Source organism: Grampus griseus (assembly GCF_964374135.1).
Source record: "Grampus griseus genome assembly, chromosome: 8".
Lineage (NCBI taxonomy): Eukaryota > Metazoa > Chordata > Mammalia > Artiodactyla > Delphinidae > Grampus > Grampus griseus.
The window spans coordinates 83794818-83813195 of NC_139002.1; the positions used below are offsets into that span (position 1 = coordinate 83794818).

General features: G+C 34.9%; 1 protein-coding gene across 1 annotated transcript in view; it reads right to left on the minus strand.

Annotated features, from left to right (window-relative positions):
- The window catches only part of DCDC1 (doublecortin domain containing 1), a gene marked incomplete at both ends in the record, with an annotated part of 429210 nt that overhangs the window by 374488 nt on the left and 36344 nt on the right, over positions 1–18378 (minus strand). The window contains one exon of the mRNA XM_082661206.1: positions 16818–17023. Within this exon, the coding sequence (XP_082517332.1) occupies positions 16818–17023 (206 nt within the window). The remainder of the gene's footprint in view (positions 1–16817; positions 17024–18378) is intronic.

Consider the following 18378-nt stretch of genomic DNA (forward strand, 5'->3'; position numbering starts at 1 on the left):
GAAAAGAAGAAGTAAAGCTGTCACTGTTTGCAGATGACATGATACTATACATAGAGAATCCTAAAGAGGCTACCAGAAAACTACTAGAGCTAATCAATGAATTTGGTGAAGTAGCAGGATACAAAATTAATGCACAGAAATCTCTGGCATTCCTATACACTAATGATGCAAGTGAAATCAAGAAAACACTACCATTTACCATTGCAACAAAAAGAATAAAATATCTAGGAATAAACCTAACTAAGGAGACAAAAGACCTGTACGCAGAAAATTATAAGACACTGATGAAAGAAATTAAAGATGATACAAATAGATGGAGAGATATACCATGTTCTTGGATTGGAAGAATCAACATTGTGAAAATGACTCTACTACCCAAAGCAACCTACAGATTCAATGCAATCCCTATCAAACTGGCATTTTTCACAGAACTAGAACAAAAAATTTCACAATTTGTATGGAAAAACAAAAGACCCCAAATAGCCAAAGCAATCTTGAGAACAAAAAACGGAGCTGGAGGAATCAGGTTCCCTGACTTCAGACTATACTGCAAAGCTACAGTAATCAAGAGAGTATGGTACTGGCACAAAAACAGAAATATAGATCAATGGAAGAGGATAGAAAGCCCAGAGATAAACCCATGTGCATATGGTCACTTTATCTTTGATAAAGGAGGCAGGAATGTCCAGTGGAGAAAGGACAGCCTCTTCAATAAGTGGTGCTGGGAAAACTGGACAGTTACATGTAAAAGTATGAGATTAGATCACTCCCTAACACCATACACAAAAATAAGCTCAAGATGGATTAAAGACCTAAATGTAAGGCCAGAAACTATCAAACTCTTAGAGGAAAACATAGGCAGAACACTCTATGACATAAATCACAGCAAGGCCCTTTTTGACCCACCTCCTAGAGAAATGGAAATAAAAACAAAAATAAACAAATGGGACCTAATGAAACTGCAGAGCTTTTGCACAGCAAAGGAAACCATAAAGAAAACCAAAAGACAACCCTCAGAATGGGAGAAAATATTTGCAAATGAAGCAACTGACAAAGGATTCATCTCCAAAATTTACAGGCAGCTCATGCAGCTCAGTAACAAAAAAATAAACAACCCAATCCAAAAATGGGCAGAAGACCTAAATAGACATTTTCCAAAGGAGATATACAGACTGCCAACAAACACACGAAAGAATGCTCAACATCATTAATCATTAGAGAAATGCAAATCAAAACTACAATGAGGTATCATCTCACACCAGTCAGAATGGCCATCATGAAAAAATCTAGAAACAATAAATGCTCGAGAGGGTGGAGAAAAGGGAACACTCTTGCACTGCTGGTGGGAATGTGAATTGGTACAGCCACTATGGAGAACAGTATGGAGGTTCCTTAAAAAACTACAAATAGGACTACCATATGGCCCAGCAATCCCACTACTGGGCATATACCCTGGGAAAATCATAATTCAAAAAGAGTCATGTACCAAAATGTTCATTGCAGGTCTATTTACAATCGCCAGGAGATGGAAACTGCCTAAGTGTCCATCATCGGATGAATGGATAAAGAAGATGTGGCACATATATACAATGGAATATTACTCAGCCATAAAAAGAAAAGAAATTGAGCTATTTGTAATGAGGTAGATGGACCTAGAGTCTGTCACACAGAGTGAGGTAAGTCAGAAAGAGAAAGACAAATACCGTATGCTAACACATATATATGGAATTTAAGAAAAAAAAATGTCACGAAGAACCTAGGGGTAAGACAGGAAGAAAGACAGAGACCTACTAGAGAATGGACTTGAGGATATGGGGAGGGGGAAGTGTAAGCTGGGACAAAGTGAGAGAGAGGCATGGACATATGTACACTACCTAACGTAAAATAGATAGCTAGTGGGAAGCAGCCGCATAGCACAGGGAGATCAGCTGGGTGCTTTGTGACCACCTAGAGGGGTGGGATAGGGAGGGTCGAAGGGAGGGAGACGCAAGAGGGAAGAGATATGGGAACATATGTATATGTATAACTTATTCACTTTGTTATAAAGCAGAAACTAACAGACCATTGTAAAGCAATTATACTCCAATAAAGATGTAAAAAAAAAAAAAGATTACCAATGACTACCACATTGACAAATCCAAAGGACATTATCTTAATGCTCATTAATTTTGATCTTTGAATAGCATTTGAGCACTTCCTCTTTCTTTAAACCTCTTTTATTCCTGAATTCTGAAATATGATCCTCCACTAATTTTTCTCCTTTTTTTTTGTCTTCATAGGCTCATCCTCCTCTATTTATTCACTAGAGTTCTTGAACATGGTCCTAGCCCTCTTCCTGCCTCACTCTAAATTCTCTCTTAAGGCATTCTAATCAATGCCCCAATGTCTCATTTTTTCATCTACACACTGACAACTTCCAAACTGGTATGTCTATCCCTGGAATCCTCTGAGCCTCAGACCAAATAATACCTATTCAGTTTCTCCACTTAAACAGATCTAAGATCCCTCAAAATCAACATATCCGAGACTGAATCCCAGCTCTTCCCCTTCAAGCCTCGTCTTCTTCCAGCATTCTTTGCCTTAGGAAAAGATACCTCCTCTATCTAGATATGCAAACCAGAAACTGCAAAATCATCCCTGATACCCTTAACATCTCACTGCCCCTTACCCTATATATCCAAGCTATTATCAGGGCCTGTCAGTTTTATCTTCTAAAATTCTTAGAAGTCCACCCACTTTATCCATTTCCACTCCCTAGGTCCAGGCTATTATCATCTGTCACTAGGACTCCGGCAATAGTTAGCTAATAGTCTCCCTGCATCTACCTGGCCCACCCAATCTGTTTTCCCCTGAGGGCCAAAGTAAACTATTCAAAAACACCAATCTGGTACCCTCTCTTCCACTCCTAACTAAAAGCCCCTATATGACTTCTTACTGCTCTTTGGAGGAAAAAAGGCAAAAATCTGTAACCTTTCCTACGAGGCTACTCTCTCCCTCATATACTGACCTTTCAATTCATGGGATTCATCCTGTTCACTCTGCCATGGAATCCTTTCATATGCTGTGCTCTCTGCTTAAAAAGGTTACCATCTTCAGTATCCTCCTTGTGTACCCAAATAAATCCTGTTTATCTCTTCTCAGAAGACCTCCTTATGTCACCTACTCCATATTCAATAATTTGACCATTTTACAAAAGCCCTTTCCCACCACTAGACTTAAAGCTCCTTGAGAACCGGACCATGGCTCATTTTTCACATCCTTATATCCAGGTGCTTGGCAGAAGTTAATAGTCATAAAAATACCACGAGTTAATGAATGAGTGAAAGTTAATATATGTCTAATTTAAATTCATTTCATCATAAATTTTATATTGTTAAGAGTTTGATATAAGTAGCAAATAAAATTTCTGACAGATGTTATAAAATTATGCTATAACTCAAGTGTGTGTAATTCCAGAAAAAAATATTTCAAATAAAACTAATTCTTTTTAGTACTAGAGCACTGACCCTGTGAAACGGAGCAGGACCCTATGGTCCTTCCCTGCCACCCCCATTCAACCATGGCTTCCACCTGCCTTTTGCCTGTGAAAAAAACTTTAGCCAAAAAATAAGTTTAATCAGAAAAGTGAGAAAATGCAGAAACAAAAGAAAACAGTCCAACAGGACTAAATAATAATAGTTTAGTCATTAAACAGAGCCAAGGACCTTTAGTTCCTTCTCAAGGGCTCTAGATAATATCCTGAACCATACTCTGTGAGCTATCTTGTAGATATTGAAACCCCCCATCAGGTGGAAGGAGTTAACTACATGATGACCAGACTGTAGCCATGACATAAGCTGCCACAATTCCGGGAATAAGCCTCAAGGAAATGGGAACAAACTGACCCTGGAACTGAAGATTGTATTTAAAACAATTAAGATGACACTGGTCAGACCACCGCATGACCAATTTCAAGATGACTGTCAGAGCTAACTGTGCTGTTTCTGCATGTAGCTCCCTCCCTCTTTCTATAAAATTTCTTGGCTACTGGTTGTCAGTGGAGGGGCGGGGGTGGGGAGTCAGCCTTTGGACAGTAGTCCACCCTCCCCCCACCCTCGCTTGCCAGCATCCAACATAAAGCAAACTTTCCTTTCCACCAACCTTGTGTCTTTATTGGCTTTTGAGCGGCAAGCAGCCAGGCGCAACTTTCGGTTACACCTCTACTCTGCTTAGGAAATAAATTAAGAAAACCTCTTCACATTGGAAGCAATACTCTCAGTTGCCTACCCAATATCCACTCTCTTCCTCATCCTTGCTGTTCTGATTTTAATTAAGGGTTTACGCTTTCTCCTTTTGGCTCAAGGAAGGCTACACTTATCTTGATTGGTGTAACTCAATTATGGTGATCCCATGCCCCTTGTAAGTGAATGATTTGGGGATGGACATAATCTAGTTTTGGCCAATGTAATACTAGAAGGGACTTCTAGGAAAGGCTTCTTCAGTCATAGGGAAGAGATGGTCCTTTCTACCTCTAGACAAATTTGTACCAGACTGTGCAGCAGCCATCCTGTTACCAACATATGAAACAGCACAAAATCCAGAAAATTATAGAGAACATAACCGGACTCCTGTCCTACGATGCTTGAAGCTGTCCTACCTCTGGATTTCCTGCTTCTTTTTTGCTTAAATCTGTTTGAAACAGTATTCTCTATTACTTGCAGCTAAAGTCATCCAAACCAATGAGAAACATTGTTTCAGCTAACTCAGTATTATTAGTATGGCAAGTAGATTACAAGAGTATTCATTATATAAACCTAAGAAGCAAACTATTTTTTTTTAATTTTTTAAATTTAATTTTATTTATTTTTTTATACAGCAGGTTCTTATTAGTCATCAATTTTATACACATCAGTGTATACATGTCAATCCCAATCTCCCAATTCATCACACCACCATCCCCACCCCCCACGACTTTCCCCCCTTGGTGTCCATATGATTGTTCTCTACATCTATGTCTCATTCTGCCCTGCAAACTGGTTCATCTGTACCATTTTCCTAGGTTCCACATACATGCGTTAATATACGATACTTGCTTTTCTCTTTCTGACTTACTTCACTCTGTATGACAGTCTCTAGATCCATCCATGTCTCAACAAATGACCCAATTTCCTTCCTTTTTATGGCTGAGTAATATACCATTGTACATATGTACCACATCTTCTTTATCCATTCGTCTGTCGATGGGCATTTAGGTTGCTTCCATGACCTGGCTATTGTAAACAGTGCTGCAATGAATATTCGGGTGCATGTGTCTTTTTGAATTATGGTTTTCTCTGGGTATATGCCAGTAGTGGGATTGCTGTGTCATATGGTAATTCTCTTTTTAGTTTTTTAAGGAACCTCCATACTGTTCTCCATAGTGGATGTATCAATTTACATTCCCACCAACAGTGCAAGAGGGTTCCCTTTTCTCCACACCCTCTCCAGCATTTGTTCTTTGTAGATTTTCTGATGATGCCCATTCTAACTGGTGTGAGGTGATACCTCATTGTAGTTTTGATTTGCATTTCTCTAATAATTAGTGATGTTGAGCAGCTTTTCATGTGCTTCTAGGCCATCTGTATGTCTTTTTTGGAGAAATGTCTATTTAGGTCTCTTGCCTATTTTTGGATTGGGTTGTTTGTTTTTTTAATATTGAGCTGCATGAGCTGTTTATATATTTTGGAGATTAATCCTTTGTCTGTTGATTCACTTGCAAATATTTTCTACCAATCTGAGGGTTGTCTTTCGTCCTGTTTATGGTTTCCTTTGCTGTGCAAAAGCTTTTAAGTTTTATTAGGTCCATTTGTTTATTTTTATTTCCATTACTCTAGGAGGTGGATCAAAAAAGATCTTGCTGTGATTTCTCTCAAAGAATGTTCTTCCTATGTTTTAGCCAAAGAATGCTTTGGCTACTCGAGGTCTTTTGTGTCTCTATACAAATTTTAAGATGATTTGTTCTAGTTCCGTAAAAAATGCCATTGGTAATTTGATAGGGATTGCATTGAATCTGTAGATTGCTTTGGGTAGTATAGTCATTTTCACAATATTGATTCTTCCAATCCAAGAACACGGTATATCTCTCCATCTGTTGGTATCATCTTTAATTTCTTTCATCAGTATCTTACAGTTTCCTGCATATGGGTCTTTTCTCTCCCTAGGTAGGTTTATTCCTAGGTATTTTATTCTTTTTGTTGCAATGGTAAGTGGGAGTGTTTCCTTAATTTCACTTTCAGATTTTTCATCATTAGTATATAGGAATGCCAGAGATTTCTGTGCATTAATTTTGTATCCTGCAACTTTACAAAATTCATTGATTAGCTCTAGTAGTTTCCTGGTGGCATCTTTAGGATTCTCTATGTATAGTATCATATCATCTGCAAACAGTGACAGTTTTACTTCTTCTTTTCCACTTTGTATTTCTTTTTCTTCTCTGATTGCCATGGCTAGGACTTCCAAAACTATGTTGAATAATAGTGGCGAGAGTGGACATCCTTGTCTTGCTCCTGATCTTAGAGGAAATGCTTTCAGTTTTTCACCATCGAGAATGATGTTTGCTATGGGTTTGTCATATATGGCCTTTATTATTTTCAGGTAGGTTCCCTCTATGCCCACTTTCTGGAGAGTTTTTATCATAAATGCTGTTGAATTTTGTCAAAAGCTTTTTCTGCATCTATTGAGATGATCATATGGTTTTTATTCTTCAATTTGTTAATATGGTGTATCACATTGTTTGATTTGTGTATATTGAAGGAACCTTGCATCCCTGGGATAAATCCCACTTGATCATGGTGTATGATCCTTTTAATGTGTTGTTGGATTCTGTTTGCTAGTATTCTGTTGAGGATTTTTGCATCTATATTCATCAGTGATATCGGTTTGTAATTTTCTTTTTTTGCAGTATCTTTGTCTGGTTTAGGTATCAGGGTGATGGTGGCCTCGTAGAATGACTTTGGGAGTTTCCTTCCTCTGCAATTTTTTGGAAAAGTTTGAGAAGGATGAGTGTTAGCTCTTCTCTAAATGTTTTATAGAATTCACATGTGAAGCCATGTGGTCCTGGACTTTTGTTTGTTGGATGATTTTTAATCACCGTTTCAATTTCATTACTTGTGATTCGTCTGCTCATATTTTCTATTTCTTCCTGCTTCAGTCTTGGAAGGTTATACCTTTCTAAGAATTTGCCCATTTCTTCCAGGTTGCCCATTTTATTGGCATAGCATTGCTTGTAGTAGTCTCCTAGGATGCTTTCTATTTCTGTGATGTCTGTTGTAACTTCTCCTTTTTCATTTCTAATTTTATTGATTTGAGTCCTCTCCCTTTTATTCTTGATGAGTCTGGCTAAAGATTTATCAGCTTTGTTTATCTTCTCAAAGAACCAGATTTTAGTTTTATTGATCTTTGTTATTGTTTTGTTTCTATTTCATTTATTTCTGCTCTGATCTTTATGATTTCTTTCCTTCTGCTAACTTTGGGTTTTGTTTGTTCTTCTTTCTCTAGTTCCTTTAGGTGTAAGGTTAGATTGTTTATTTGAGATTTTTTCTTGTTTCTTGAGGTAGGCTTGTGTAGCTATAAACTTCCCTCTTAGAACTGCTTTTGCTGGATCCCACAGGTTTAGGATCATCGTGTTTTCATTGTCATTTGTGACTAGGTATTTTTTGATTTCCTCTTTGATTTCTTCAGTGATCTCTTGGTTATTTAGTAACGTATTGTTTAGCCTCCATGTGTTTGTGTTTTTTAAGTTTTTTTCCGTGTAATTCATTTCTAATCTCATAGCGTTGTGGTCTGAAAAGATGCTTGATATGATATCAATTTTCTTAAATTTACTGAGACTTGATTTGTGACCCAAGATGTGATCTATCCTGGAGAATGTTCCACGTGCACTTGAGAAGAAAGTGTAATCTGCTGTTTTTGGATGGAATGTCCTATAAACATCAGTTAAATCTATCTGGTCTATTGTGTTACTTAAAGCTTCTGTTTCCTTATTAGTTTTCATTTTGGATGATCTGTCCATTGGTGTAAATGAGGTGTTAAAATCCCCCACTATTATTGTGTTACTGTCGATTTCCTCTTTTATAGCTGTTAGCAGTTGTCTTATGTATTGAGGTGCTCCTATGTTGGGTGCATATATATTTATAATTCTTATATCTTCTTCTTGGATTGATCCCTTGATCATTATGTAGTGTCCTTCCTTGTCTCTTGTAACATTCTTTATTTTAAAGTCTATTTTATCTGATTTGAGTATTGCTACTCCAACTTTCTTTTGATTTCCATTTGCATGGAATATCTTTTAAGTCTGTGTGTGTTTCTAGGTGTGAAGTGGGTCTCTTGTAGACAGCATATATATGGGTCTTGTTTTTGTATCCATTCAACAAGCCTTTGTCTTTTGGTTGGAGCATTTAATCTATTCATGTTTAAGGTAATTATCAATATGTATGTTCCTATGACCATTTTCTTAATTGTTTTGGGTTTGTTTTTGTATGTCCTTTTCTTCTCTTGTGTTTCCCACTTAGAGAAGTTCCTTTAGCATTTGTTGTAGAGCTGGTTTGGTGGTGCTGAATTCTCTTAGCTTTTGCTTGTCTGTAAAGTTTTTGATTTATCCATCAAATCTGAATGAGATCCTTGTGGGGTAGAGTAATCTTGGTTGTAGGTTCTTCCCTTTCATCACTTTAAGTATATCATGCCACTCCCTTCTGGCTTGCAGAGTTTCTGCTGAGAAATCAGCTGTTAACCTTATGGGAGTTCCCTTGTATATTATTTGTCATTTTTCCCTTGCTGCTTTTAATAATTTTTCTTTGTCTTTAACTTTTGCCAATTTGATTACTATGCGTCTCGGTGTGGTTCTCCTTGGGTTTATCCTGTATGGGGCTCTCTGTGCTTCCTGGACTTGATTAACTACTTTCTTTCCCATGTTAGGGAAGTTTTCCACTATAATCTCTTCAAATATTTTCTCGGGTCCTTTCTCTCTCTCTTCTCCTTCTGGGACCCCTATAATGCGAATGTTGTTGCATTTAATGTTGTCCCAGAGGTCTCTTAGGCTGTCTTCGTTTCTTTTCATTCTTTTTTCTTTATTCTTTTCCGCAGCAGTGAATTCCACCATTCTGTCTTCCAGGTCACTTATCTGTTCTTCTGCCTCATTTATGCTGCTATTGATTCCTACTGGTGTAGTTTTCATTTCAGGTATTGTATTGTTCATCTCTTTTTGTTTGTTCTTTAATTCTTCTAGGTCTTTGTTAAACATTTCTTGCATCTTCTTGATCTTTGCCTCCATTCTTTTTCTGAGGTCCTGGGTCATCTTCACTATCATTATTCTGAATTCTTTTTCTGGAAGGTTGCCTATTTCCACTTCATTTAGTTGTTTTTTGGGTTTTATGTTGTTTCATCATCTGGTACATAGCCCTCTGCCTTTTTATCTTGTCTATGTTTCTGTGAATGTGGTTTTTGTTCCACAGGCTGCAGGATCGTAGTTCCTCTTGCTTCTGCTGTCTGCCCTCTAGAAGCAAACTATTTAAATGAGAACCCAAAGAAGAATTTTAGAAGAAATTTAACATACCAAATACTGTGAAAATGAATGGATAATTATGAAATTAATTCACTGGATTACTAAAAATATTTTTCTTTTGGAAATTAATTGTACTTGTTCAGTAGAAGATAACTACAATTTATCATAAATATTTTGAGAAAGGGAATCTGTTTTATACTTTTTTTTTGCTAATTGAAATTCTGTCAAATACATTACAAATTTTCAATGAATTAAGACATAAAATATACTTGGTATGACTATCTGTTAAGATTAACATTTCATAATGACTTATAATAAAGATCATGACCATTATTTTAATCTGAAGATTCCAGGAGATTGGGTTAAATTTGCCTATTACTTACTTTTTGTACTTAATAGCTTAAAGTGGCTGAATTCTCATCAGCCAACTGTGAGATTTCCAGTTACTCCAGATTTTCGTCAACTCTCAGTATTGTCAGTCTTTTTAATCTTAGCCTTTCTAATATGCGTGTAGTGGTAACTCATGGATTTAATTTGCATTTCTCTGATGATATGTAATGTGAGCATCTTTTCGTGCACTGTGGTTTATTTCTTGGTCTTTATTAGTAGTGTTCAAATCTTTTGACCTTTTTATTGAGCTGTTTTTTCTCATACTATAGAGTTGCCAGAGATCTTTATATGTTCTGAATGCAAATTGTTTGTCAGATGTGTGTTTTCTGAACATTTTCTCCCAGTTCTGTGGCTAGATTTTTCATTTTATTAATGCTTTCTTTTGAAGGGCAGAAGATTTAAAATTTTGGATAAAGTGGATTTAATATTTTTTGTTTTCTTTCATTTTAGTTCATACATTTTAGCCCTATCTAAGAAATCTTTGCCTACCTCAGGTTGTAAAAAATGTCTCCTCTGAGAATTATTACAGTTTTATTTTTCTAATGAATAGATCAATGGTTAATTTTAAATTAAGTTTTGTGATGAGGTAGGTACTGGGGTAATTTCTTATCATGCAGATACTTAATTTCAAAAATATTTATCAAAAAAGACTGTTTTTTCCTCATTGAATTATCAAGATTAATGTGTCAGTATAGGTGTGAGTCTATTTCTGAACTTTCTACTTGCTTTCATTCCACTTTATATGTATCCTTATGGCAATACCATTCTGTCTTGATTATTTTAGCTTTATAATAAATGTTGAAATCAGATAGTACAAGACTTCCAAATTTGGCATTCTAATTCTTTTGCATTTCCTGAGCTTTCATTGAGCTTCTTAGATCCATGATTAACTTTTCTGGTCTCTTCACGAATCCCCTACATGTTCAATAAAATTCCTCCCCTCCAACTGGTCAAAACAGAAATGTCTCCCTGGCCTGTGCATTCTCTCACAGTTGTTTCCTTTTTACATCTCCATCAGTTGCTCTTTCTCTGGTACTTGTCTGTTCCAGGATGTGTGGAGTTCACCGTGTGCATCAGCAACTTAGTATTTAGCCAAAGGTACAGGGGGAAGCCTAGGCAAAATTTGGGAATTATTCTCTAAATATCTCCCTCATTTATGGCATTTCATGATAAATTCCAGCCATTTCAGCCTCCCAAAACTTTGATGTCTTCCTCTTCAGCTTGTGGAGATCACTGTGCTTTTCTTGGATTCTCTCTCCCTACACCACAGTCCAAAAATTGCCTCCAAGTATAAAGATGAGGTAAATGGTTAAGACTCACTTCAACATTTCCTGTTCTCTCAGGCACGACAGTCTGGTGCTTCCCATTGCCTAAGGTTTAAAAATAGCTGTCTCATATATTTTGTGCAGTTTTCAGTTGTTTAAAATGGGATAGCTAGTATGATACTAGCTTTTTTATTATAACCATAAACAGAATCCTCATTTTTTTTAATGGTTATGTTAATTCCTTTTTAGGTGAGGACACATAGGAATTAAAATGTGAGAAAAAGTATATTTGTGGCAATTTCACATATAAAAATATATTATTCTTCAAGTCAGAAAATGGGTTCTAGTCCTAGCTATTCCAGTTGCTCCATTTTGGATATGGCAGTTAACTTCTCTAAGTTACAGTGTTCTGAGTTGCTTGATTAGACTACTTCATAAAATTCTGTAACTATAATGTCCAGAAATTAAAGTTCAACAAAGATACTTTAATGGTATGTATGAAAACTAATTTAATAAACCTTTCAGGTTAACCATTATTGTTATATGTTCTTAGTAATTAAAATGTATTAAAATGTAAAATGTAAAGAGAAAAAACCATAAGGCAATTTTAATAAATGAACAAAAATAAATTTTACCTTTTCGGATTTAATATCGTGCTTATGTCTTAACTGATTAGGGGAGTTAAAGCATAATGTTAAGAACTGTTCTTAACTACCATCTGTAAAGTAAATAAATCTTTAGACTGAATATTCTCACTTGTTTTTATTTCAGCCAAGGAAATCTACATCCTTTTCCTCTTATGATTTTGTTCAAAAAAAATTTCTGACCACCAAGTAGTTACTTATAATATTCTGAAATAATCCAATTTTATAACCCTAAATAAATAGAAGACAATTGGCTATCCATAGCCTCTTGAAAATAAACTACATTATCAAATTTTATATTTTTTAAATATCTGCTTTCATATTTTTTATCTGATATTAAACCCTGGTATGAACATTACACTAATTTTTAAAACAATAATAGTATCAATAGGCTTTTGCTCATATATCATAAAAAGCTCTTTAAAGAACTTCCAACATAAATAATTATGCATGACCTCCCCTGTCAGAATCCATGTTGAGCATCCTTAATCAAACTTTGTTACTCCAGGTGCTACCTTTTGAATCTCTTTAAATGTTCTCTAAATTTTCACTCACACTACTGGGAAAACCTCTGTTGTTATAGTTACTGATTTGTGTGTGAACATTCCACAGTCATGCTATTCATGCTGCATTTTTTTTCATCTGAATTGGGCCTTTCTTTTTTTTTTTCTTTTAATTGAAATATAGTTGATTTACAATAATGTGTTAGTTTCACAACACACATAGCAACATATAGCAAAATGATTCAGTTATACATATTTTTTCAGATTATTTTCCATTATAGGTCATTATAAGATATTAAATATAGTTCCCTGTGCTATACAGTAAATCCTTGTTGCTTATCTATTTTATGTATAGTAATTTGTATCTGTTAATCCCCTACTCCTAATTTATCCCTCCCAACCTCCCTTTCCACTTTAGTAACCAGAGTTTGTTTTCTATGTCTGTGAATCTGTTTCTGTTTTGTATACAGATTCACTTGTATTATTTTTTAGATCCCACATATAAGTGATATCATACAACATTTGTCTTTCTCTGTCTGACTTACTTCACTTAGTATAATATTCTCAAGGTCCATCCATGCTGTTGCAAATGGCAATATTTCATTCTTTTTATGGCTGAGTACTATTCCATTGTATAAATATACGACATCTTCTTAAACCAGTCGTCTGTTAATGGGCACTTGGGTTGTTTCCATGTCTTGGCTATTGTAAATAGTGTTGATATGAACACTAGGGTGCATGTATCTTTTCAAAACAAGAGTTTTCGTCTTTTCTGGATATATGCCCAGGAGTGGGATTGCTGGATCATACAGTAGCTCTATTTTTAGTTTTTAAAGGAACCTCCATACTGTTTTCCATAGTGGTTGCACAAATTTACATTTGAGTTGGGCCTTTCTTAAACTTGAATATTTTCTTAAAGTTTTTTGCTGTTATTGCTGTTTAGGCTTATTGAGCTGTTTCTCAAATTAACAAATGGTGAATATCATAGATGTCTAAATCTTCCTCTGGTTTAAAGGCATCTGATAAAGTCTATTATTTATTTATATCTTGACAGTCATATGTGAGTAACTCAATATATTTTTTGTGGTTTTTCAGTAATAACAGGGAAAAATCATTGCAGTGAAATACATTCACATACAAACATTAAGAGAATATTTATTTTTTTCTAAGTCAGACTTACTACACATACACTACTCCTGTCTTGCTAACCTATAGACATATTCCTCTTCCTGATTTCTGAACTCCTTGCACTAGTTCTCATCTAGCAACCAGTGTTACAATTTCCCATAAGCTGTCTTCTCTGTCACACAACTTATTATCTTTCTCTTACACTACATGAGAAGTATAGAACAAACAAGGAGTCTATGAAAATTTCCATTAATTAGTAAGTTTGAGATTTTAGAACACCAGAACAAGAGTTCTCAAACTTTAGTGGGATTAGGAAACATCTGGAGACATTTTCTGAAATTCATATTCTCAGGCCCCATGTTCAAGAGATTCTTAATTCAGTAGGCTTGGAGTAGGGCCTAGAAGTCTGAATTTTTAACACATAGCCCAGATGATTCAGAGGCAGGTTTTCTCAGAAAGTCACTAGTATGCACAATAGAGTAAATGAAGATAGGGGAACACAAGGAGAAAGGCATCCAAGAGAGCAGATAGGGAAAGATAATCTTAAAGTTGATGGTGAAGGGATATACCAGGATAGTCACAGGGAACAATCAGTTCAAACTGGAGTGAGAGTTTTTTCCATTCTTTCATTTATTTCAATATCTCTTTCATTGTTTTCTTCACCATTGTAATCTCATGCCATTAGTAATAGTACACAGAAAACCAAGCAAAAAGCAAATAAATAAGATACAATTATTAACTGCTGAGAAAAAAAATAAAGATGTTTCATAAAGGAGATGTTGTCCTGGATAATACAGTAATCCACACAGCTTAATACCACTTCTCTGACAATGATTCTAAGAGATAACTGAGGGAAAAGAAACTTATCTACCACTAACCCCAACCTTAAAAAGGTATGTATCCGGAGCAGTTTTCATCTTCCATTTACTTTGCATCTTGTGCCCACAAATTTTTCCTAATATCTTTTTCAACACATGGATAATGTTTAGCCTATACCCCATAGTAGCAGGTGCTGTGTTACTGCTGTTACTAAAACTATACCAAGTAATTCTAAAACCATCTGATTCCAGTTTCAAAGGGATGGGCCATAGTTTTGGTATTCTAGAGTTTAGAGAAGAATTATATCACTTTGACGCTCATTTCAAACTTCTTAATAACTTAACCTCCTAAAATAAATAAACGGATATGCCTTTGATTTTGTATCTATTATTGAAATACAGTTATTTCCCCGTGGCTCCATTCTGAGCTCAGAGAGGACTTTTATACTTCAACTACCTTATTTTATCAGCTGTCTTCTATAATTCCCTTCTTATTTCACTGCAATAACCATCACAATATTAGAGTCCTTTACTTTGTACTTCAGTTTTATATTACTTAGCAATAATCTAAAAATAGCTATTAGTCCCCAGCAGTCCTAATAATCTATCATAAAAGAGAAAATAACGTGTTTTTACAATGACTATGCCACCTTTTTAGTCCTACTACTGATTTGGTATTTAATCAATAAATAGGGCATTATCCTGTGATTATCAACAAAGCTTTCAAAATTTAAATTTTATTTACAAAATAATTAGCTAGCCTTATTTTTATTCCCTCCAAAAAGTTCTATCGTCATCCAAGACCAGTATTCCATTGCCTCCTCTCCTTTAGCTCATTCTTAAAAGCACTATTGAGACAAATATTTACAAATACATTTATTACTGAATCTTGTCCGGAGTTTCATAAAACTTGTGAAAGTTCTTTAAATTCTACAAATTATAAGGAGAAAAAATAAGCGAAAGAATTTCTTGATCATCCAGTTTTAAATGAATTGCTCTTTCGCGTCAAAAAGCAGAATAGCAGTGACATTTTTATTTACACTCAACCTTTCTTCTAAGAGCATGTAATCTGTAAGAGTGACTATTACCCCAATTTTATCACTGAGGCGTAGAATTACAGAGATTGAACTGAAGTGAACTCAAGAGGTTATCTAATCTAGCTTCCATCTCCAAGAATGACTGCATTTTAACAATCCAAGAGCTATGCCCACCTTCTCTATTTTTCAAAATCCCCAGGGAAGATGTTACAACTTGCCTTAGCAATTTGCTCTGGTGTGTAATATCCCTTGTTTTACTCATAATTCAAATCTGCAGATAAGAAGGAAATAATACCCAGTTTCCCAGCTCCTCAGTAAATGCTCTTACCCAGATGTAGTTATAAAACAACTACAAAAATCAGTAGATGAAGAAATAGATATTTCGAAAATAAAAATTTCCAATATCTAGTCAACTATTCACCTGTTTCAAACAATATTCATTTTGAAAATAGTCTGGTATAACAAAATAATTTATACCTATCTTCATTTCATAATAAATGTTTCCCATTGATAAGAAAAATAATTTCTAACTATTAGATGTATATTTATGAATCCTAAAGATAAGAACACCAAGATAAGAATGTAATGGGAACTCTCTGGGTGCCAGGCATTGCATTCCACATGTAGTATCACATTGAATACTTACATCAGTTCTATCAGGTAGGTATATTATTATCACCAGTTTTCAGATAAAGAAATTGAGACTCAGACAATGTAAGTTATCCAAGGTCTTATAGCTAGTGAATGACAAAGCTAGGATTAAAACCTAGAGAGTTTGGTTATGCTTCACTGTCTCTCTAATACATATTTAATAAATTTTAGTTGCTTTTATTATTATTAACAAGCTACTTTAAGATACAGTGAAAAATCTTTATCTGAAAAAAAAAGGCTTTTTTTCCCCCCAAAATTCCATTAGTTCCTCTATATTTTTAAATATCAAAGATCTGGGAAGTACAAGCACCTTCTAAAAAACATGCATTTATATGACAAGTAATACTTTAAAATTTGTTTTTTCAAGTTTGCTGGATTGTTACATGATTTTTCTTAGGCCCATCCAGATTTACTTTTTAAAATGCATATGGATATTTTTAAACTGAATTCTAGTTATTTCAGACTTAATTTGTTGTTTCAAAAAACAAGGGTGCTTCTAGGTTTTACTACTAGTATTGTAAATGAAAAGGAGCCATTTTGAGATTTGAAGATAGTTAAATTGGCTTCAATCTAAATATCCTGTAAAATATTATAACCAACTAGAATGTTTCCTCAAGTGTAAATGGGAAATGGCCAACTATGTTAGCCAGATTATTTCTTGAAATACTGTTCCTTTATTAAAGTAAGTTATGTTGTTCATGCAATAAGCATATATCTAAACAGCTGAATTTTTACATTCTATATAATGCCTTCTTAATATTTCAGTTTATTAGTTGACACGATATATAAAAGGAAAAAACACATTTCAAGAGTCACCAAAACTTTGAAATTTAATTTATACTTCAATACTTAATACAAAATTACCTTTTTCATTGTTTCCTTTCCCACTGTAATCTCACGCCCATCCTGCCCTGTGCCATTCTTAAAGAAAAGAATTCGGACTGAGGTCTTCTCAGTAAGTTTCTTCATTCTAATAGAAAGAACAGGCTTGGTTTTCCATATTTTGAGATCAGTAGGAAGCATCAGCCCATTCATTGTCCAAGTTACTTTCTTCATTAACAACAGATGGTCTAGAAGAGAATTTTTTTTTTAAGTCAGGTCAATATTTGGCTTCAAAATTAAAAATGGACACATCATGCTTCCCCTCCCCTTATTACCTATATCACATACACTGGCCAGTCTGCATTTAGATGCTGGTTTCCTGAAATGCTACCACCAGCTTCCCACTAACCGTGACATAAGCTGTAGCAAGCTGTCTGCTCTGATAGCCTGCATAAATCATCATTTCTGAAGGGAACAGATGTTCAGGGTATGAAAGAGTAATACCACAATTTAGTCCTAATTAAAATTCACCTTAGCATGCCTCTATCACTGATCAGGTGCACTGGGCTGAAAGGGTCCACTGAAAGGGTCCAAGGTCCTTTGCTTAGTATAAAACAACATGGGGCCTGAACTTTTGTGTTCTTTGGTGTTTGGAAAACACTTTTTTTTTTATCTTTAATATGATTATTATCCAAGTTGCTTTAAAGGTGATGACCTCCAAATAGTAACCTTATACATAATTCTTCTCCTGTCACTAGAATGAAGGTGGCTTCTAGGACATCTTTGGTAACAGGTTGAAACTATTTCACTAAAAATGAAAACCAGCTTTTCATTAACAATTTACTTTGACCCATACATTTTCAAAGATGTGTGCATGAATATAAGTTTCAAAACTCCCACTAATATTAATGGGAGTGCAAATAAATTACTATGTATGAGTTTGAAAATGTAAGGGTAAGAACAGAAGTGTAGTATATTACATACTAAGTTGCTGTCACCATTTCTCCCTTTTCAAGAGGTTTCATTTCATAAATAAATAATTTGCACCTTGGTTATTCACTTTATTTGTGCATTCAATTTATTTTAGATTATATTTTCTTTTCACATAAATTACAAAAATACAATGATTCCTCCGTCATCTGCTCTTTATTTGTCCTAATAAGAGAAATAAAATTTTATTTGCATAGAACTTAAAATGGCTGCATTTATTTGTTTGCCCAAATTTCCAAACAACCCTTCACTATTAGTATTTACCTTGAAAGAAGCATGGCCTCTTTAACCTAGAAATGGTACTTTATATAAATCTGCTAGTATTGATATGAAACATGAACCAGTGGTTGTATACAAACTTCAAGTCCCAGAATGGCTACGTTACATGTTCAAAAAAACAAAAACGCTTTCTCTCCCTCTCTCTCTCTCTCTCTCTCTCTCTCCCACACACACACATACACACACATACACACTCACATACACGTACACACACATACACAGTGGGCAGGAATATGAGCAAAACTTGGAGAATAAATTAAAACTAGAAGATTATAAATATGATTAAGCCTTCAAGAAGAGAAAAATTTTTTACAGAAATTAGTTACATATTTTG